Source organism: Piliocolobus tephrosceles, chromosome 5 (assembly GCF_002776525.5).
Source record: "Piliocolobus tephrosceles isolate RC106 chromosome 5, ASM277652v3, whole genome shotgun sequence".
NCBI lineage: Eukaryota > Metazoa > Chordata > Mammalia > Primates > Cercopithecidae > Piliocolobus > Piliocolobus tephrosceles.
The window spans coordinates 62,862,043-62,885,997 of NC_045438.1; the positions used below are offsets into that span (position 1 = coordinate 62,862,043).

General features: G+C 40.8%; 1 protein-coding gene across 1 annotated transcript in view; it reads right to left on the reverse strand.

Moving 5' to 3' along the window:
* Positions 1 to 1,176: 1,176 nt before the first annotated feature.
* The window catches only part of LOC111538465, a 31,097-nt gene continuing 8,318 nt past the window's right edge, over positions 1,177 to 23,955 (reverse strand). Inside the window, 9 exon segments of the mRNA XM_023205839.2 lie at positions 1,177 to 1,497; positions 2,885 to 2,978; positions 5,779 to 5,934; positions 9,763 to 9,955; positions 10,075 to 10,084; positions 14,357 to 14,585; positions 19,186 to 19,307; positions 20,032 to 20,093; positions 20,096 to 20,231. Of these exon segments, the coding sequence (XP_023061607.2) occupies positions 1,177 to 1,497; positions 2,885 to 2,978; positions 5,779 to 5,934; positions 9,763 to 9,955; positions 10,075 to 10,084; positions 14,357 to 14,585; positions 19,186 to 19,307; positions 20,032 to 20,093; positions 20,096 to 20,231 (1,323 nt within the window).

Consider the following 23,955-nt stretch of genomic DNA (forward strand, 5'->3'; position numbering starts at 1 on the left):
AAATTAAAAAATATATGTCCTCATAAAATTCTATACCTAGGCCAGGCCTGCTGGCTTACGCCTGTAATCCCAGCACTTTGGGAGGCTGAGGTAGGTGGATCACAAGGTCAGGACATCAAGACCATCATGGCTAATACGGTGAAACCCTGTCTCTACTGAAAATACGAAAAATTAGCCAGGCGTGATGGTATGCACCTGTAGTCCCAGCTACTCAGGAGGCTAAGACAGGAGAATTGCTTGAACCCGGGAGGCGGAAGTTGCAATGAGCCGAGATTGCGCCATTGCACTCCAACCCGGGTGACAGAGCAAGACTCCATCTCAAACAAAACAAAACAAAACAACAAAAAACCCTATACATAAATGTTAATAGTGGCACTATTCCTAATGCCAAAAAGTAGAAACAAATGTGGTATATCCATATAATAAAATATTATTTAGCAATGAAAAAATGAAGTACTGATACATGCTACAGCACAGCTAAATTTTGAGAATATTATGCTAAGGGAAAAAAGCCAGATACCAAAGGTCACCTGTTGTATGATTCCATTTATATAAAATGTCCAGAATAAGCAAATCTATAGAAACAGAAAGTAGATTCATGGTTGCCAGGGACTGAGGGGAGGGAGAAAAAGTAAGTAACTGCTAATGGGTACGTTTCTTTTGAGAGTGAGTGATAAAAATGTTTTGGAATTAGATAGTGATGATGGTTGCACAATCTTGTGAATATACTAAAAGCCACTGAATTATATACTATAATCTGGTTTTTGTTTGTTTGTTTGTTTTGAGACAGAGTCTCACTATGTTGTCAGGCTGGAGTGCAGTGGCATGATCTCAGCTTACTGCGACCTCTGTCTCCAGAGTTCAAGCAATTCCCCTGCCTCAGCCTCCCAAGTAGCTGGGACTGTAGGCACGTGCCACCACACCTGGCTAGTTTTTTGTATTTTAGTAGAGATGGGGTTTCATCATATTGGCCAGGATGGTATTGATCTCCTGACCTTGTGATCCACCCACCTCCGCCTCCCAAAGTGCTGTGGTTACAGGTGTGAGCCACCACACCCAGCCTGTGGTATGTTTTATATCACATTAATTATTTCTCAATAACCAAAAAACAAGAAATACAGAAAAAAGTACCACTGAAAATTAAGAAATCTAGTAAGGGTTTGGTCATACATTGATTCACAAACAGGAAACAAGGAAAGGAGGAAAAAAGGAAAGTAAGGAAGATAAAGAGATAGGAAAGAGAAAGTAGGGGGCAAGGGAGAAAGAGAGAAGGGAAAAAAGGAAGGAAGAAAGGGGCAGCCTGACATTAGCTGGTGGGAGTGATGACATGCCTCTGGCTTCTCTGTCATGCAGGCTGACCTTGACATTAGCAGGGCAGCTCCCTTGCGGGGTGTGATAGAAGTACACCTGCTGGACAGCCACCATCAAAGCATTTTTCTGAGCAGCTTGGCAAGCAAGAGTCACCTGCATATTTTCCACTCCTGAATGCAACAAGAGCTAAAGAAAGAAAATACGAAAAATATTAGGAATTTCTTGCATAAAGAAGTGAGTTGAAGGTTGAGATCACCACTTATTCAACATGTAAATATATGAATCAAACTGCCAAATGAGCTGGGATGCTTGCTACTCAGCCATAAGACTGAATCTGGTCTCTCCCTAAGCAGCATTTCATTCCAAGAAGGCAGCCTCCAGGCTTGATTTGCTCTATAGCTGGACACCATTAGATTTCCCCAATGGTCAGGAAAAGATGAATAGGCTCTAATGAACTAGCAAACATGTGCTCAGTGGTAGGCTCCTGTAAGCCAAGATTAGATCAATGTTTTAAAAATACACATACAGAAGCAAAGAAATCCAAGTAGCAGATAAAACATAGCACCAGGTTTAGAAAGACCAGATAAAAGCTCCAATAACAAATGTATATTTTTAAAACCTTATGCAAAGATTGTTCACTACATGTGTACTTCTTTTTTAGTATCTAACAGAAGTTATTATAAGTGGTGTTGCGGTCTCTATGGTTCAAACCAGGCTAATGTGCACATCAAATAAGGCAAGGCCATCACTATGGTTTGAATGTGTCCCCCAAAAGTTTATGTGTTGGAAGGTGATTGAGCCATGAGATTAGAGCCCTCATGAATGGATTAATGTCATAATCGTGGGAGTGGATTTCTTTCTCAAGAGAGCAGATGTTATAAAAGCAAGCTTGGCTTGCTCTTGTAGTCTCTTTTGCATGTAATCGCTTGCCCTTCTGCTTTTCTGCCATGTTATGATGCAGTGCAAAAGCCCTTGCCAGAAGCTGCCACCATGTCCTTGGACTTTCCAGCCTCCAGAATCATGAACCAAATCAACGTCTTTTCTTTATAAATTACCCACTCTCAGGTATTTTGTTATAGCAAGAGAAAATGGACTAAAACCATCATCATTATTATTATTTAAGAAATTGGAAGCTTTTCTTTTTTTTTTCTTTTTCTTTTTTTTTTTTTTTTGAGATGGAGTCTCACTCTGTTGCCAGGCTGGAGTGCAGTGGCGCAGTCTTCACTCACTGCAACCTCCACCTCCTGGGTTCAAGCGATTCTCCTGCCTCAGCCTCCCAAGTAGCTGGGATTACAGGCACACGTCACCATGCCTGGCTAATTTATGTATTTGTAGTAGAGATGGGATTTCACCATGTTGGCCGGGCTGGTCTTGAACTCCTGACCTCGTGATCTGCCCACCTTGGCCTCCCAAAGTACTGGGATTACAGGCGTGAGCCACCACGCCCGGCCCATGGAAGCTTTTCTTATATGTGAAAGTTAAATTTATATAAAGTATTATGTCTTCTGAAAGAAATACGTGAGCAAATTGCTTTATTCTACTTTCATTTGGTTTTAAAAAATAAATCATTTACCTTAAGAATGGTTTCCTTTGTGTAAAAACTAAATTTACCAATTTGGTTATCATCCACCTCAGAGATGGCTAAGACAAGAGCAGTAGGAGAATATCTGCAACAAAAAATATGAAATTGTTTTGATGTGATATGCAATTAATCAAGAGACACCATTATGATGGAACAGGATGTCATGTGATCAGATCTGAAATGTCAGTAATAATAGCAAATGCAACTTTTATACAAAACTTGGTATTTCCACTGAAAGCTATAAGAGATCTGGGATCTTTTCTGTCCTTTTTGAACTTGATCTTTCTGTAGTTTGATTGTGGTGACCACCTCATAGTGTTGGAAATTATTTTCTCTTGATTACCATTACACTACTCTCTCCCGTTTTTCCTCTTACCTTTTTTTTTTTTTTTTAAGCAAAATGTTTTTATTTATTTGAAGTATATATGTAGTTAACTGGGCATCAAAGGTGTACCAAGTGACTTTTTTTTTTGGAGTCAGAATCTTACTCTGTCACCCAGACTGAATGGCAGTGGTGCAATTATAGCTCACTGCAGCTTTGAACACCTGAGCTCAAGCAACTGTCCCACCTCAGCCTACTGAGTAGCTGGGACTACAGACATGCACCACCACACCTGGCTCTTCTCACCTTCTTGACCATACTTGTTTAGGATCCTTCACTGACTCACTCCTTTGAGCACCCCCTAAATGTTGTCCAATTCTCTCTCTTTCCTACGGTTCCAACAGCTATCTAAATATTCTTTGTTGCCATTTTTCCACCTTGAGACTCAGTACTTTGTCCATAACTATGAGACTTTGTCAAGTAACTTAATATCTATCAATCCTTCTTTCTTCATCTGTAAAGGGGGTATCACCTATCTCATAGGGTTATGGCAAATATTAAGAGGGATAATATGCATGAATGTGCTTTTTAAAATGTAAGTCACTATACTCATATTTGATCCAGTTGACCTTCCATATCTATGGGTTCTGCATCCATGGATTCAACCAATTGCAGATAAAAAATATTTGAAAACATAAAACAATAAAAAGTAACAATACAAAAATAAAAATAATGCAAATAAAAACAATGTAGTATAATGACTATTTACATAGCATTTAAATCGTATTAGATATAATTATAAGTAATCTAAAGATGATTTAAAGCATAAGGGAGGGAGTGCATAGGTTTTATGCAAATACTATGCCATTTTATATAAGGAACTTGTGCATCCTTGGATTTTGGTAACTGAGGAGATTTTGGAACTGATCCCCCACAGACACTAAGGGATCACTATATATGTTGTTGTTATAATGGCTCTCCAAAGTGGTAACTTTAAGGAATTAACATACATAAATAAATACGAATTCAGTACACAAGTTCTTTGGATATATAAGCTTTCTCCTGGTAATGAAAAAGGCTCCCTTATCTTGCGGCATCTCTAGGTCATCACCTGGAGGACCAGTTACAGACAAGAGCATCAGTCAGACCATAGGGCATTTGGGCAGTTTGTGCTGATTGGTGGATTCTGACTGAACAAAAATGTGGTGCCCTATTTTCACAGCAATATAAAACACCAACCAAGGAGGCCCTTGAAGAACCAGAAAATAGCTTAGCTCCAGATAGGTTTTTTTTTTTTTTTTTTGCCAATTGGAGACCTAGCGTCGCCTAAGGCCTGCTCATACTTCCTGCCTTGGCTTCTGTGAATATCTCTGTATCCGTACAGTAAATCCAGTTTTTGGCTTAGCTAGTGTGACAGGATAGAGCAGGGGCAGGTTTTCCCCCCAGGAGATATTTGGCAATGTCTGGGGATGTCTTTGATTATAGAACAGTGTGTATGGGGTGGGGTACTGAGATATTACTGGCATCTGGTGGGTAGAAGTCAGAAATGTTGCTAATCAACCTAAGACACACAGGATAGTCCCCTACAACAAAGATGTCTTCAGCCCCAAAGTTTAGTAGTGCTAAAACTGAGAAATCCTGGGATATTGTATTCTATCATCCTAACCCGCTCATTCTACCCCTGCTCTCTGGAGTCATTTAGGGTATTAACACTCAGAGTTCTATTTTGAGCAGAGATCTGCATTAGCAAAACAAAGGTGCTGGTTGCCTCCTTGGAGTCACCTTTTTCCTTCCTTGGCATGGAGCCAGTACCAGGAATCTCCAGGGATAGAGGTGGGACCCTGTGGGGAAAAGCAGATAGCAGAGAAAGAGAGCAGAGGGAGACAGCAGTTTCTCCTCCCCACACATCAAAGGTTAATTGTGTGAGGACAAAAGAAAGATTCCTTCCCCTGACTGAGCAGACTCACCATCTATTACTAGTAAGGGTATTTTCTTTCAAGCAATGGGTTGAACCTATGGGGCATAAGAGAGAAGTTTCACTGGTTTGCATTGGCTTCCGTCACTAGCTAACAAAGGAGGCTGCCTGAGATATTGCCTGCATGTTATATTTGTACCTTGTGTTATCCTTTCAAGGAAACAGCTGCTCTGAAAACTTAAGTGACATCTTCCTGGTCTGAAGGAAAGTGAGAGATGAGACCTGGACTTCTGATCCATGGCTCTCACCCCATTAGACCCATGCTGACTCCCTTTTCTACCTGGAAGCAACATATTCTACCCGGGAAGCAGCTGAGCCTGTGATTTCATCTCACCTGAGTTCTCTAGTTCTTTCATTTCTCAGTTACTTGGTGTTTTTAAATGCAATTGTCCCCCTTAAATGAAATCTTACTTTCTCCCTCTTATTAAAAAAAGAAAGAAGAAAAAAACTGGCATCATGACAGATAGAATATAAGAGAGAACTTAAAAATGTAATTGTTCTTGCATGTCAAATGGTGACAAAAATTAGTTTTCACTGGTTATTCACTCAGCCATCATGTTATTTTTACCTCATGCTCTCAAGGCTCACCTGTCTACCAGACCACTGTCCTCCAGCAGAGAGGTTATAAAGACAGGAGGTGGCTGGTCTGCCCTGTTCCTGTGTGATGCAAATTCAAAGTGAACAGGCCTCAGATACAAATGGAACTCTTCAAAACCCATCTCCCATGCCAATTCTTTATAGAGCCTAAAAGAAAAAAAGAGCCAAGGGCATATGTTAGTGTTTTCTCCTAAAAAACAAAGTGAGTAATAAGAAAACGAAGACACCTGAACAAAAACTAAAGTAAAAGTCCAATAAAAGCCCAGGTCTGTGTGAAGTGAGTGAGTCACAGAGGTCTTCTGCTCTGCACTTGCTGTGACAGTTACAGATGGTAGAAAGCAGTTCAAGTAGGAGATGTGCTTGGGTGTTTACTCGACTCTCATTTTCCACAAGCTGACTTCTGTCCCCAGAGCCCTCATGAGGTCACCAACATTGCTGAAATGCAACATTCACCATCTTCTCTCAGAGTTCATCACAGTTGGCCTCTCTGTCTCCTCCTCGAGGATCATCTTTCACCATGTTCCTGCCTCATGACCGCTCTCTCTCAGTGTTCACTGGCTTCTCCTCTTGCTTATCTTCAAATGTTGGTGTTTCCTGAGGTTCCGAACCTGGTTCTCTTCTCATCTACCACATCCCCTCCTTAGGGGTTTGTGGGGGAGTCTGTTCAGCTCCACACCCTAAGACTACTCCTTCATGTAACAATCTGTGACCCTTGTCTGTGTCCTGACTTAACTCTGAGCTCCAGTCCCAAGTCTGTCGCAGCATGGCTCCAGTTAGATGTTCCTCTGGCATCTCAGCCTTACATGTTTATAATTCTTTCCTCCTTCCTTAACACTGTCCTCCTCCTCCTCCCCCCTCCCCTTTCTCCTCCTCTTCCCCCTCCCTCTTCCCCCTTCCTCTCCTCCTCCTCCTCCTCCTCCTTCTTCTTCTTCTCCTTCTTCTTCTTCTCTTCCTTCTTTTCTACTTCTTTTCTTCTTCCTTCTTTCTTCTTCTTCTTCTTCTTCCTCTTCCTCCTCCTCCTCCTCCTCCTTTCCTCCTCCTTCTTCTTATTCCTATTTCCTCCTCCTCCTTTGTCTTTTATTTTTAGAGATAGAGGTCTTGCTTTATTGCCCAGGCTGGAGTGCAGTGGTGCAGTCATAGCTCACTGCAGTCTCAAACTCCTGGGCTCAAGCAATACTCTCACCTCAGCTTCCCAAGTAGCTGGAACAGGCATGAACCACCAGGCTCAACTAATTTTAAAAAAAAAAATTGTAGAAATGAGGTCTTGCTGTGTTGCCCATGCTGGTCTCAAATGCCTGGGCATTTGTGATTCTCCTATCCTGGCTTCCCAAAGTACTGTGATTCCAGGCGTGAGCCATAGTGCATGTTCCCCAACATCCCACTTCTAATGCATTTCTCCATCTTGAGAAGTTGGCATTGAAGGCTGAGTTCTTGGCACCTGTATTAGTTTGCTAGGGCTGCTGTAACAAAGTACCCTGGAAACAGACAAAATACTAAACAACAGAAATTTATTGTCTCACAGTTCTAGAGGATAGAAGTCTGAAATCAAGGTGTCAACAACTGGTTCCTCCTGAGGGCCGTGAGGGAAGGATCTGGTCCTGGTCTCTCTCCTGGGCTCGTCGATGACCATGTTCTCTCTGTGCCTTCACATGATCTCCCTCTGTGTCTGTGTCTGAACTTCCTCTTCTTATAAGGACACCGGTCATATTGGATTAAGGCCCACTCTAATAACTTCCATTTAACTCAATTACTTCTGTAAAGACCTATCTCCAAACAAGGCCACATTCGGAGGTACTGGGGATTAGGCCTTGAACATATGAATTTTGGAGGGACATAATTCAACCCATAGCAGCCCCTCTTCCATGAAGCTTTCCCTGACCACTTAGGAAGAATGTACTCCCCTAGTATTTTGTACATATCAGTAGAATATCATTGTTACCATGTGTCATGGGTAATTTTTACATTATGGGCTTCCTGCCACCAAGGATCATAAATTATGAAGCGATGTTAATAATATCTTGACTGATAATTTAAATTCTGTCTTTACTACTTTCTAGTTACATGCTCTTAGGCAAATTAACTTTTCTGAGCCTCTACTTCCTTGCTGATAAAATGTTTGTAACCCTCCTCATAAGGATATTCTGAGAATTAAATGAAATAATACACATAAAATCCCCAGTAAAGACCCTGGCCACAGCAGGCCCTTGATAATGGTTGTGGTAGGTGACTGGACTCTGTATGTCTACAGGGCCTTTTGTGGGGACCAGAATATGACAGCTCTCATACATGTTTACAACAAACCCTTTAGTTCCATATTATTACTGCTTGTAGGACATGTCCACTTGATGTCTTACCATCATCTCACCCTCATACCTAAAACGTAACTCACTAATTTCTCTCTCCTGCCCTCCAAGCCCGCCATACCTCTGTCTGACCTGGATGCTGTCACTGACTCATCTCTCTCTCATCTCTAGGCTCTTTCTATTCAACTTCATTACATTCAGGAGCAAATTCAACCAATATTCCCTGAGTGCCTGGTGTGGCTCAGGCCCCATACCAGGTGATGGGATGTCACGGTAAAGAATGTTGATAGGGCTTTTGCATTTAGGGAGCTTATGCTAGCAGAAAAGTCAACACACCAATATTAAGCAATGAATTAAAAGGAAATGTGCTGAATGGAGGGGAAACCTAGGTGCCAGTAGAAGGGCTTAGCCTAGTTGAGTGATCAGAGAGGCATTTGGGAAGGCTTGGAAGAGAGAAGGAACAAGGGAGCTGTTGCAGGAAGTCAGGGACCCTGAATGGAGGGACCGGCTGAAGACATGGCAGAAGAACATAAATTGTGAAGATTTCATGGACACTTGTTAGTTCCCCAAATTAATACTTTTATAATTTCTTACACCTGTCTTTACTGCAATCTCTGAACACAAATTGTGAAGATTTCATAGACACTTATCACTTCCTCAATCAATACTCTTGTGATTTCCTATGCCTGTCTTTGCTTTAATCTCTTAATCCCATCATCTTCATAAGCTGAGGATGAATGTCGCCTCAGGACCTTGTGATAATTGCGTTAACTGCACAAATTGTTTAAACAATATGAAATCTGGGCACGTTGAAAAAAGAACAGGATAACAGCAATGGAGATAACCTTAAAGTCTGGCTGCCTGTTGGCCAGGCGGAACAGAGCCATATTTCTGTTCTTTCAAAAGTAAATAGGAGAAATATCATGGAATTCTTTTTCTTAGCAAGGAACATCCCTGAGAAAGAGAATGTATTCCTAAGGGGAGGACTCTGAAATGGCCGCTTTGGGAACGTCTGTCTTTTACAGTTGTAGATAAGGGATGAAATAAACCCCGGTCTCCCGTAGCACTCCCAGGCTTATTAGGATGAGGAAATTCCCACCTAATAAATTTTGGTCAGGTTGGTTGTCTGCTCTCAAACCCTGTCTCCTGATTAAATGTTATCAATGACAAAGCGCACCCAAAACTTCATTAGCAATTTTAATTTTGTCCCAGTCCTGTGATCTCGCCCTGCCTCCATTTGCCTTATGATATTTTATTACCTGGTGAAGCATGTGATCTCTGTGACCCACACCCTATTCATACATCCCCTCCCCTTTTGAAAATCACTAATAAAAACTTGCTGGTTTTGCGGCTTGGGGGACATCACGGAACCTGCCGACATGTGATGTCTCCCCCGGACACCCAGCTTTAAAATTTCTCTCTTTTGTACTCTTTCCCTTTATTTCTCAGACCAGCCGACTCTTAAGGAAAATATAAAAGGACCCACGTTGAATATTGGGGGTGGGTTTCCCCCGATAGGGAGCAAGATGATCATGTTAGCCATTTAGAAAACTCTGGCTGCTCTGGGAGCAGAGAGGGGGTAGGCTTGTAGGCAGGGAGTCTCATGGCCTATTTCCCCCCATGTTTTGCTGCAAACCGTATATTCCACCTGGGTCCTCTGACCCCCACTGACCGAGCTAAGTGTGCACTCTCCAGGCTCATTTCTATCAGCCGGTGGCAGAGGGTCAAGAGTTCCAGAAGTTTGGAAAACATCTCCAAGAGTAGCACATGAGAGTCTTGGCCTTGTTTCTGTCCTTCGTCTGCTGCAGACTTAAATGCCAGCAGGCCTATCTCCCCCACGAGAAAGGGATCTCCCATAACTTTAGCTGAAAGAAAATAAAATATCCTTTAAAACATAGAAGAATTTTCACATTAAAAAAATACACTGTCTGTCAGTGGCACAAACTCTGGATCCAGATTTCCTAGGCTCAAGTCCTAACTTTGCCACTGAGAAGCTGTGAGATTTTGGCAATGTACTCAATTTTGTTGTCTCTCAATTTTCTCATCTATAAAGTGGTGATAAGGATAATAACAGTCCTTACAGCATGCAAATAGATACTAACTTCCTAATAGGGCTCTTGAGAGGGTTAAATGGGTCAACATATGCAGAAGCATCTGCTGTTATCATTATTATAAATGTTAGGAGTCTAAATAAACAAATCTCTAGATACTCACTGTGGGGATACTTGTCTATGCCAAAGACAAACTAAATAGAAATAGAAGTCCCTGATTTTTAAAAGTATTTTGGTGGCCAATAACAATTTTTTTTTTTTTTTGAGATGGAGTCTTGCTCGGTCACCCAGGCTGGAGTGCAATAGAGCGGTCTCGGCTCACTGCAACCTCCGCCTCCCGGGTTTAAGCAATTCTCCTGCCTCAGCCTCCTGAGTAGCTGGGACTACAGGCATGTGCCACCATGTCTGGCTAATTTTTTGTATTTTTAGTAGAGATGGGGTTTCACCATGTTAGCCAGGATGGTCTCGATCTCATGACCTTGTGATCCACCTGCCTTGGCCTCCCAAAGTGCTGGGATTACAGGCGTAAGCCAGCATGCCCCGCCAACAATTTTTTTTTTTTGCGTATACCTCTCTAATTACAGTTTCAAAATTTCAAAGTATTTTTACATATATTAACTCGTTTTTATTTTCACAAGATCCCCATGAAATAGGCATCACAGGTATCATTATTCCCCTTTGTCAGTGAGGGATCTGAAGCAACATGAAACCTTCCAAGGTCACGCAGCAAGAGTAAACTTGGGCTTCCTAATTCCAAGTTCAGCTGTTTTACAGTACACCAAACTGCCTTTCCAGCATTCCTTCACTCAGAGCTGGCCCTGGGTGATTTGTGAAGTAACCACACTGTCCTTTAACACCGTGCTACCTTGGTGGGTACCTCTGCTGTAACACCTTTGCTGTCTTCGAATATACCACTGCCAGCAACCACCCAGTCTGGAGACCCCCCCATCTACCTCTCTGGTTTAGCTCCTCAGGATACATAAGCTCCTTTGTCTATCCACTTGTCTACCAAAAGACTGGGCTACTCAAGGATGCAATTTCTAGGCTCTTAAAGTTTTCCAAAGTGGTAACAAAGAGACCTATTAAATAAATTCCTACATGTCTTCTGAGGGCATTTTCTGACCTAATATAAAATATTAATCTGAATATTTATCACTTATAGATATAAATTTGGACAGATTTCAAAAATAATAAAACTGTGTGGCAGCAATGGGAGATGACAGGTATCCCAGATATTCACTATGATTTACAAAATAATTTCAAATACATTTTTTTTTTTTTTTTGAGATGGAGTCTCGCTCTGTCACCCAGGCTGGAGTGCAGTGGCATGATCTCGGCTCAATTCAACCTCCGCCTTCCGGGTTCACACCATTCTCCTGCCTCAGCCTCCCAAGTAGCTGGGACTACAGCCACCCGCCACCATGCCCGGCTAATTTCTTTTTGTATTTTTAGTAGAGACGAGGTTTCACTGTGTTAGCCAGGATGGTCTCGATCTCCTGACCTCGTGATCCACCTGCCTCGGCCTCCCAAAGTGCTAGGATTACAGGCGTGAGCCTCCACGCCTGGCCTCAAATACATCTTTTAAATGTGGTATCATAAGGCAATATGAAAGGAATCTTCAATTAATGGTGGTAGAATAAACGGCTAGTAATTTGAGGAAAAATTCGGTTTTGACTCATATCTCACATACCATGCAGATGCATGCACACACACACTCTCTTTTCTCTCTGTCTGGTGAAATATTAAAAGAGTTAAATATTTTTATTATTATTTTGTTTATTATGGAGTCTTGCTCTGTCACCCAGGCTGGAGCGCAGTGGCACAATTTCAGCTCACTGCAACTTCCGCCTCCCAGATTCAAGTGATTCTCCTGCCTCAGCCACCCGAGTAGCTGGAATTGTAGGTGCCTGCCACCACGCCCAGCTAATTTTGTATTTTTGGTAGAGATGGGGTTTTGCCATGTTGGCCAGGCTGGTCTTGAACTCCTGGTCTCAAGTGACCTGCCCACCTTGGCCTCCCAAAGTGCTGGAATTATACTCGTGAGTCACTGCGCCCAGCCAGAGTTAAATATTTTAAAAATAAAGCCAAGCATTTAAAAATTAGAATAAAATAAGACAAATATGAAAGATCTGGAGTAAGACTTTTTCTGAATTTAGGACAGAAGAAATCATAAAGGAAATGATTAATAGATTTGACTACATGAAAATAAATTTATGTTAAAAAAATGGAAAGACAAATGGAGAGGCTGGGCACAGTGGCTTGTACCTATAATCCTAGCAATTTGGGAGGCCAAGGTCGGGGGATCGCTTGAGCCCAAGAGTTGGAGACCAGCCTGGACAACATGGTGAAACCTCCTCTCTAATAAAAATACAAAAATTTAGCTGGGCATGATGATGTGCACCTAGAATCCCAGCTACTCGGGAGGCTGAGGTAGGAGGATAGCTTGAGCTGAGGAGACTGAGGTTGCAGTGAGCTGTGATTGTGGCACTGCACTACATCCTGGGCAACAGAGTGAGTCCCTACCTCAAAAAAAAAAAAAAAAAAAAAAAGGTGCGGGGGAGGGATGAATAGGGAAATATTTGCAGAAAATTATAGACAAAAAGAAAGTTAAAATTATTATTTAAGAGAAGCTCATGTAAGTAGATAGGACTAATGTTAGGATTCCAACAGATAAATAAAGGGAAAGAACAAAATTCACAAAAAATATAATTAGTAACAAAACATTTGAAAGACTATTTAAGCTCAATAAATAGCAAGAAAATGCAAATTAACAGCATAATACCACTTTTCATGTATATGTGTATATTCGCACATACATCATACGCTTTTGCCTAATACTACACAGTATAGCAGAACTGGTACTCTTAAAATACATGAGTGTCATTATAAATTGGCACAACTCTTTGGAAAGCAATCTGCTAATATGTATCCAAATATTTAAATTTTATTTTAGTAATTCTGTTTCCAAGAACCTTTCAAAAGGAATCAATTCAAAGTGTGGAAAAATCTTTATGTAAAAATATATATCTTATAGCATTTTTCATGATAATGAAAAATTGGAAACCACTTGAATGTCCATCAATAGAGAAATGATTAGAGAAGTTTTTATTCATCAGATATGGGAATTATATGTGGTCATAAAGGTAAATCTAAAGACGAGTTAGCATTATGGAAAAATAGTATAATGTTAACTGTAGTATAGTTATATAGTATAATGTTAACTGTAGTATAATGTTAACTGAGAAGAGGAGGAAATAACAATGGACAAAAACTATGATTATGGCTATGTACAACACACATATTAACAATGCTTAAATTCAGAAAAATAATGATATGAATGCATTAGATTGGTGATATTTAAATTCAATTTTGTTCTTTCTGCTTTTGCTAGAATTCTCTGTGATTTTATATTATTTTGGTCACTGTAAAATAAAATCAATTTTTACTTTAGTCAGGAGGGGATAGGAGGCCAAGGCAGACCTGTGGAGCAGACAGTTTGGGCAGTGGGGGGCCTATGAAAGTTTCTTTGTCATATAGCAAGTATGCACACAGAACAAGGTCAAATTGGAAACCCAGGGGTAACCTTGACAGCCTTAACAGAAAAAGAAAAGGATTAAAATCGAACTACAAACACCATGTAAATCATTAACCCACAATTTGAACCATGGAGCAGTAAAGCTGAAAGGGGCTTCAGAGATCATCAAGCTCACCTCTGCCTACCTCCCCTACCAAGTACACAAACATAATTTTACAGAAACAGTAAAGTGAGGTCCGAGAGGCTAAGAGACATGCTCAGAGTCACACAGCAAGTGAATGGCAGGACTGAACTTGAATTCTGATCAATGCTTTCTGTCTTCTGCCGGATCTTGACAAAAAGAATACATTTAGGAAGTGTCTTAGTGGAAAGAAAATATAACATTTTTAATTAAAATATATTTGTTAAAATATAAATAATAAACCAGAAAACATTTCCCACATACCCACATATATCACCTTTTAAATTTTAATTGTAGCAGTATCTTTACAAATGAGAAACTTTGACCCCATCCCCCAAAAAATCACATAAAAATGTTGGCAAGGCTTATGACTGAGCTCTGTCTCTAGCCAAATAATGGGGGAATAGAGCCAAACAGAAAAACAAAGCTAAACAGTAACATCTGGAAAAAAAAATTCTCCCTGCCAAGGACCCAACTATCCCCTTCAAAAAGAACTTACATCTTTCTGGAGCTGTGCACTGTAGCAGGCCTTAGGCGTGGCTGGGGTGAGCCACAGGCCCAGGGCCAGCTGCAGGACATGTCGCTCCAGGGAGGCGAGGCCACTGGCTGATGTGGGTCTGCAGGCATGGCAGGCGTCTTGGAAGAGATGCTCTAGGGCTTTGGGGATAAGTGCTACCAGGCTGAGGGAAGGGTGGAACTCCAGCAGATAAACATTTTTTGAAGCCGGGCTTGAAGAAAAGAACAACAAATGACAATTTTACACAACAAACTTAAAATTCAAAAGATATTTCAATTTTATATTTTTAAGGACCAATAAAACAGCTCCTATAAGTCCAGTGCATTGTGAAAAACTGGGAGCTCAGAGGGACCTCAGAGTCTGAGAAACTGCTAGGTTGCATGACATGTTCTTTGCTTTAATGTGGACCTTTAAAAACGGAAAGACACAGATGTATATTCTAGACGCTCAATAAAAATAAGACTATACAGGCCGCGCACAGTGGCTCACGCCTGTAATCCCAGCACTTTAGGAAGCTGAGGCAGGTGGATCACGAGGTCAGGAGATCAAGACCATCCTGGCTAACACAGTGAAACCCCGTCTCTACTAAAATTACAAAAAAAATTAGCTGGGCATGATGGCAGGCGCCTGTAGTCCCAGCTATAGGGAGGCTGAGGCAGGAGAATGGCGTGAACCCGGGAGGCGGAGCTTGCAGTGAGCCGAGATCCGGCCACTGCACTCCAGCCTGGGCGACAGAGCGAGACTCTGTCTCAGAAAAAAAAAAAAAAAAGACTATACAGCAAAACTGTCAACATTTCACTAATCAATATTTACTCAAATATATAACAAAATAGCTCAAAAGTGACTACATAAAAAACAAATAATTTCCATGGTTATTAGTTTCTATTTTTCATCTGAATCTTTATCCCTTCTTTCCCAAAATGTTAACGGACAAAGACAATTTTTAAATTCTGTACATAACTGCTGGAATCATTCAAATTGACTGTAAGGGTGTTATATTTCATAAATGAATGAGGCCAGAAGCAAAAAAAAAAAAAAGTTCATCTGTGGGTTATTTCTTTAGATATAAAGGGTTCAGCACAAGTTGAGAGTCCTTCTATACCTACACAGAACTGAAGAACGTTGTAACTCCCTTTACATTGATGCAAATGGTATCTTTCTTAGTCCTGAATCTACAAAATAAAAACAGCCTAAAGTCTGGAAAGGAATCTCACCAAGCAAATAATACTTGCTTTTGAGACTATTCTGGCAGGTTTTAGTATCCATATAACCCTAGCCTGTTCTGCCAGAAACCATTTCCTGAACAGTAAGTGTTTGCCATAGCAAACTGCACACACACAGCTGATGTCTCAAGTTTATTATGGAGAAGAAATCAGTCCTGTGGAAGATCTATGGAGAAAATGCAGAGTTTTGAGCCTGGGGCTCTTTCTCAAAAATGAGAATCTCAGATATTTGCTCCCATGATGCCCTGCCTGTCCCCAAGATAATACCATAACCCATTATGGCAATTTCTTACATAAAGTCTGCCTTTACTGCTGGACTGTACACCTCACAGGAACATAGAACCGTGCCTGTGTTGTTCACATCTGTGTGCTAAACAAATATTTGTTGGTCCTCCCTAACTCATTTTATGAGGCCAACATCATCCTGATACCAAAGCCTGGCAGAGACACAACAAAAAAAGAGAATTTTAGACCAATATCCCTGATGAACATCGATGCAAAAATCCTCAATAAAATACTGGCAAACCGGATTCAGCAGCACATCAAAAAGCTTATCCACCATGATCAAGTGGGCTTCATCCCTGGGATGCAAGGCTGGTTCAACATTTGCAAATCAATAAACGTAATCCAGCATATAAACAGAACCAAAGACAAGAACCACATGATTATCTCAATAGATGCAGAAAAGGATTTTGACAAAATTCAACAGCCCTTCATGCTAAAAACGCTCAATAAATTCGGTATGGATGGAACGTACCTCAAAATAATAAGAGCTATTTATGACAAACCCACAGCTAATATCATACTGAATGGGCAAAAACTGGAAAAATTCCCTTTGAAAACTGGCACAAGACAGGGATGCCCTCTCTCACCACTCCTATTCAACATAGTGTTGGAAGCTCTGGCTAGGGCAATCAGGCAAGAGAAAGAAATCAAGGGTATTCAGTTAGGAAAAGAAGAAGTCAAATTGTCCCTGTTTGCAGATGACATGATTGTATACTTAGAAAACCCCATCGTCTCAGCCCAAAACCTTCTTAAGCTGATAAGCAACTTCAGCAAAGTCTCAGGATACAAAATTAATGTGCAAAAATCACAAGCATTCTTATACACCAGTAACAGACAAGCAGAGAGCCAAATCAGGAATGAACTTCCATTCACAATTGCTTCAAAGAGAATAAAATACCTAGGAATCCAACTTACAAGGGATGTAAAGGACCTCTTCAAGGAGAACTACAAACCACTGCTCAGTGAAATCAAAGAGGACACAAACAAATGGAAGAACATACCATGCTCATGGATAGGAAGAATCAATATCGTGAAAATGGCCATACTGCCCAAGGTTATTTATAGATTCAATGCCATCCCCATCAAGCTACCAATGAGTTTCTTCACAGAATTGGAAAAAACGGCTTTAAAGTTCATATGGAGCCAAAAAAGAGCCCGCATTGCCAAGACAATCCTAAGTCAAAAGGACAAAGCTGGAGGCGTCACGCTACCTGACTTCAAACTATACTACAAGGCTACAGTAACCAAAACAGCATGGTACTGGTACCAAAACAGAGATATAGACCAATGGAACAGAACAGAGTCCTCAGAAATAATACCACACATCTACAGCCATCTGATCTTTGACAAACCTGAGAGAAACAAGAATTGGGGAAAGGATTCCCTATTTAATAAATGGTGCTGGGAAAATTGGCTAGCCATAAGTAGAAAGCTGAAACTGGATCCTTTCCTTACTCCTTATACGAAGATTAATTCAAGATGGATTAGAGACTTAAATGTTAGACCTATTACCATAAAAACCCTAGAAGAAAATCTAGGTAGTACCATTCAGGACATAGGCATGGGCAAGGACTTCATGTCTAAAACACCAAAAGCAACGGCAGCAAAAGCCAAAATTGACAAATGGGATATGATTAAACTAAAGAGCTTCTGCACAGCAAAAGAAACTACCATCAGAGTGAACAGGCAACCTACAGAATGGGAGAAAATTTTTGCAATCTACTAATCTGACAAAGGGCTAATTTCCAGAATCTACAAAGAACTCAAACAAATATACAAGAAAAAAACAAACAACCCCATCAAAAAGTGGGGAAAGGATATGAACAGACATTTCTCAAAAGAAGACATTCATACAGCCAACAGACACATGAAAAAATGCTCATCATCACTCGCCATCAGAGAAATGCAAATCAAAACCACAATGAGATACCATCTCACACCAGTTAGAATGGCAATCATTAAAAAATCAGGAAACAACAGGTGTTGGAGAGGATGTGGAGAAATAGGAACACTTTTACACTGTTGGTGGGATTGTAAACTAGTTCAACCATTATGGAAAACAGTATGGCAAGTCCTCAAGGATCTAGAACCTGATGTACCATATGACCCAGCCATCCCACTACTGGGTATATACCCAAAGGATTATAAATTATTCTACTACAAAGACACATGCACACGTATGTTTATTGCGGCACTATTCACAATAGCAAAGACTTGGAATCAACCCAAATGTCCATCAGTGACAGACTGGATTAAGAAAATGTGGCACATATACACCATGGAATACTATGCAGCCATAAAAAAGGATGAATTTGCGTCCTTTGTAGGGACATGGATGCAGCTGGAAACCATCATTCTTAGCAAACTATCACAAGAAGAGAAAACCAAACACCGCATGTTCTCACTCATAGGTGGGAACTGAACAATGAGATCACTTGGACTCGGGAAGGGGAACATCACACACTGGGGCCTATCATGGGGAGGGGGGAGGGGGGAGGGATTGCATTGAGGAGTTATACCTGATATAAATGATGAATTGATGGGTGCTGACTAGTTGATGGGTGCAGCACACCAACATGGCACAGATATACATATGTAACAAACCTGCATGTTATGCACATGTACCCTAGAACTCAAAGTATAAAAAAAAAAAATATTTGTTGGATGTTGAAATTTTCTCAACCCATTTGGAGGCAATTGAGAGATTGTGATCTACAGCCATGCAGATCAACCTGCGGCTTGTCACCTGCTTCCTAGTTTCCTCTACCCTCAAAGGTTAAAAGGGAATGAGGGAGATGGTTATGCTGCCTATCTAGGGGGTGACAAAGTGTGTACCCTCTCTGAGTGGTCACAGGAAATTTAACTCTGTTCCTTAAATTTAACTCTGTTGTGACCCTCCAAGGCAAATCTGCAGAAACCTCTTTAGTGACACTTACATAAATTCCTTTTTAAGAAGCTTTTAAGCACCTCCAAGTTTTATATGTAGGCTCGTGTGGTGCATCTGGTTAAATCCTGAGAGCATCTCAAGAGCAACTGCTTTTTCCCCAGGCCTTTTCAAGAGAATAATGATTCTATACCCAGTGGCATATGTTTAAATTCTAGCCTCCTATTCTTTATTATTCACAAAACAAAAAGATATTCAATATACAAGGGAATCCCTCCTTCGTGGCCTTTGTACCTACTTCTTTCATCTCCCCCAAGCACTTGAGAAGTGCTTTATAGAGTAGTACTGAGATTTAACACTCTATCCTTAATTAATCTAGAAGATCACATGTAAAATGTATAAAGACAACATCAACTTACCAGCTATTGTTGATGGAAATAAGTTGTTTGCAAACTATATTAAGGGGAAGTCCAAATGTATTGCTATTGTCCAGATGATCCTCTCGCCAAATCCTCTGGACATACTCCCGCTGACATTCTATCTAAAAATGTAGCACAAACATTAAAATTAGAAAAGTTAAACTTTCCCATGGCCATGAGTTATAAGCCTTGACATGAGAAGGGACGAAAGTCCCTTTGTGTCTCTTCATCATTTGACTAATTTTCACCCTGACATTGTTTTGAAGACTCTCTTGCAATGGGTTGGTTTCTCAGTCTGAGCCAGATAGCCAAGGAAAGCAAAGGCAACTGACTTCAGACAAGTTTAAGAATCAAAAGAGAAATCTTTGTGTTAAATAATTGACTACATGGAAAAAATTTCAACCAGGAGACAACAATCCTTTGTCTCTTGCTTGCTTCAAGCCATTAGCGTTTCCCTAGAGGACATACAATATGATGGTTTCTTTTAGTGTCCTAAAAATAATCACACTTAAAAAAAAATAAACACAATTTTATACATTAATGTCAAAAAGATGTATCATTAGTTCTTCTTTCACTACAAATAAACTTTGCAATCTAATGAAAACTAAGGTCATCAATTCCTTGTGGACTATTAACTCTAATTAGGGATGGAAATCTCTCTTTGAGACCATAGTTATACTGGGATTTCAACAATGCAAATGAGCTTACAAATAAGTCAGCTGTACATGCTGGCCTAGAAAACACAGATTTCAGATCTGCAATGGAAGGAAAACACTATTTTTATTTCTGGCCTGTGTTTTCCATCCTCTTCTCACATGTAGTATTTTAAAACCCAACTATACTCACCTGCTGGGTGAGGATGCCCCTCACTAACTGCAGGTGAAGCCTCAGGCAGGTACATTCCTGTGGTAGGCCTTAATGAAATAGGGGTGGCTGAGATCAAACCTTGGGCGCCGGTGCACAATGTCCGTCATCACTTGTGCTAAGGCCAACCTCTCCTCAGGGTCCAACGTGTGCTGGTAGGCTTCAAAGTAACTGTCAAGAAGCTGCAAATAAGGTTGGTAGTCAGGGATCAGCAGAGGCAGCCTTGGGGCCCAGCAAAGAGATGGGAGGCCCCACTGTGGGGATGCAGTACCAATACAATGCCGTGCAGCTAGTAAACCTACAGACAGAGTTAGACAGGGAAAGGGAAAGAACACAAACTTTGGAGCCAGAAGAACTAGGCTTGAGTTTGAGTTCCTGCTTCCATCCCCTCTTCCTCTGGTATCCACAAATAAAAAGGGGGTTAGGTAATTATATAATAATTATTAGCTCCAATCAGACAACACATTAAGACACTTAATGTGTTTATCTCCAACACCTTTCTCCAAGGACTCATTCTCCTTCTTCCATTTTATTCCATCACCAAAGCTAAGTAGGTGGCCGCCTGACTTCTACAGTCTCAGCTCCGCTTCTGACTCCTCCTCTTTAATAGTTTGTTCACATTTCACCTACGCAAAAATGATACAGGAGTAGAATGGAAGGCTGAGGGTAAATGTGCTTCCTATATTTAAAGTGAGTTATCCCAGACTGAAGTCCTCTAGGTTGGGCCTTACAAACAGAACTCTCTGACACATCAAGTGTCCAAAACCCCAGTGGAGCATCTGTTTTAGTGGAGTTCGCAAGTCTTTTCTAAAAACCTAGAAAAGCTTCCAGACACTAACTGCTGAAGAGCGTTCTTAGTGTGGGAATTCAGAAAGAGATATCTCTTGATTTTGCTTTTACATTTGTCTGTGAGCTTAAGGAATTTCTGTTCTGTGTGTAAATTCTATTTGTGTGTGATTAGTCATGATGCTAATCAGAAAAGGCTCTTCAGAGATCACTGGGTTGGAATTCCCAACTGGGACCCTAGGGCAAGATAAGTAGCTCTGATGTGTATAGTGCATAATAAATCCCTTTTCCTGTTAATCTGTCTTTTGTCAGTTTCATTTTCAGAGCCCAGGGACTGAATCTAAGAAAGCAGAGGAAAAAGTTTTTCCTCTTCTACATACAAGAGTTGAACCCTTGAGGATGAACAGCACACTAGGAATCAAATACTGCTTTACTAAGAGATACTTTATTTTGGAGACCCAGTGCTAAGGCTCAAGGAGGAAGAGCCTGAAGCACTTTATTTAGCACCTGGTTTTGTAGGATGTCCTTCGGGTATAAGGGACCTTGGATCAACCTTAGTATGAAAAGGAAGACACCAAAGGAAACTAAAAGCTCAGGTCACAGAGATGCTCCACAAGTCAGAAACTCACACATCAAGAGTGCAAAGTGAGGGAAGGTGGAGACCATCCTTGCCTTTAAATGAGCCCCAGGGAAAATGATGCCAGCTGGGTGATCTCGGTTACCTTGTTCCATCCACCAACCTCTGCTCTATAATAACACTCAATTACTACATAGCAGAAGACAACACAGAAATGAAGGAAGAATGACCGGATCAGGGTAAGAAGGGTGTCCCTCAGTAGACCCAGGTGAAGTTAGGAAAGAAACAATTACTTCCCTAACTCATTCTGGACTCACTTGAACCTTTTTAGCTGGGCCAGGGCAATCCCAGAAGCTGGTTTATCGTATTTATACTTCCTTGACCTGTTTTTGCACAGAGTCCAATTGTTTGGTTATTTAGCAGGGGGAGTTTGTGGGGAGTTGGGGGTGGTTGAAGGGTTCTAGATGGTGATTCCAACCTGATACCAGACTGCAGAGGCTTATGCTAAATTGCCATTTTATCATTGTCGATAGGGCTGTCAGATTTAGCAAGTAAAAATATAGAACATTTAGTCAAACTTGAATTTCAAATAAATAAATACTTTTTTAGTATAAGTATGTCCCAAGTGTTGCACTATTTTATCTGGTAAACTTAGCTATGGGGAAGGAAACTGTGGCTTTCTTTTTAAATTGATGAAGCTTCTTCAAGCTTTGTGCTCAACCTTGAGAGGCTCTCAGATCATTGCATAAGTTTATTATGAATTCTTTCCCAACAGGAATGGGGCCAAGATCTTTCTGCCTCGTGGGTTCTATTTATTATCTGTTTGCTAAGTGGCCCATTTCCATTTCAACTCTGGGCTGGTATTTGTCTAAGAAGTCTTCCCAGTCTGTCAAATGTCACCTATGTGTGTCAAGAGCCAACTCTCAGGCAAGATAATATGTGGTGCATGCTGATGGTAAGCACAAAATATTGGAGAAAATGGGAAAATAGACAAAATAAATAATCTCAAACCTTACTGTGTTTATATTCTTTTTACTTCAATTTTTTTTTCCTGGGATTTAAAAAAACTTCTAAAATAGTATTTTAGGTCAAATGAAAGTGCAAAACAGAAAATCTTTGCTAGACCCAACTTAGCACAGAACATTTTCTTTTTGGCTTTTCTAAGGAATGATCTTTTTATCCAGTACATTTGTCCTTTGGTAGCTGTAGAAAGACTTAGCAGATGGTACAATGTCACTTAGGAGCTGCTACAGCTGATACCTGACTTTTCTAAGAATCCCTTGATCTACCTAAGTTTCTACCAGCTCTATTTTTATGAGCTTCATAAGGATTTAAAAGAACCCAATATGTTCAAGCAATTCTTAACCCTAGTGATACCAATATATTTAACAATCAAAAACAGCTGAGGAAACTTGGCTGTAGGAAATAGTACTGGGGGAAATAAACTACTTTAGATAGAAATCCGGCTTATCCACTAAAAATAGGCTCTTTTGACAAAATTTCTGACTTGGCCATTTTACACTTTTCGCACCTATAGCTCAGTTTCTAAAGGGAATTTATTCTCAGGATAGAAAAGAGGGAGATATTTTCACCAAATGTTTTTAAGTCAAAATAGTTTCATTTACCACAGAAGGAACTAGTGGACCGTCCTAACACCTTACTACACAATGAATCCTAGGCTGAAATGTGGAGAAATGGGTTCGTTTTTCAGTATTTTCTGCCTTCCTCCTTTTCTATTGCCATAGAGTCCTGCCGGGGGGCCTCCAAAGGAGAGGGCCGGTAGGCCCTCTTGAAAGGGAAGGTAGGGAGAGAGAGTACAAAAAGGGGTGGGGAGTGCTGTTTAAAATTCATGCCTGGGCTGGGCGGGGTCGCTCACACCCTGTAATCCTAGCACTTTGGGAGGCCAAGGCGGGTGGATCACGAGGTCAGGAGATGGAGACCATCCTGGCTAACACGGTGAAATCCCATCTCTACTAAAAAGTAAAAAAAAAAAAAATTTAGCCAGGTGTGGTGGCGGGCTCGTGTAGTCCCAGCTACTCGGTAGGCTGAGGCAGGAGAAAGGGGTGAACTCAGAAAGCGCAGCTTGCAGTGAGTCGAGATTGCGCCACTGAACTCCAGCTTGGGTAACAGAGTAAGACTCCATCTCAAAAAAAAAAAAAAAAAAAAATTCATGCCTGGACCCATAAACTTGTTGAGTTTAAGGATCCTGTCTTATTTATATTTCATACAGCCATTCCAGTTACTACACTGTGCATCTAAATCTCTCACTCCGTTGATTAAGGTTCCAATGGGCAGATTAAGACTCCAGACTAATGCTGTAGGGGCCAGTTATCATTGAAAAGAGGAACATTTTTTTCAAAGTCCAAGGCTTGCACTATTGAAGCCTGGCCAACTGTTTGCCAAAGGGTGGGTGACCTACATCTCTAGGAGTAACAGACCAACCAGAGAGCAGATGAAATGGTGAACCATCTATTCTACTAGCAAAACATTTCAAAGAAAACACTGCCATTTCCCCATCTTCTGACCATATCATAGTGCACTAT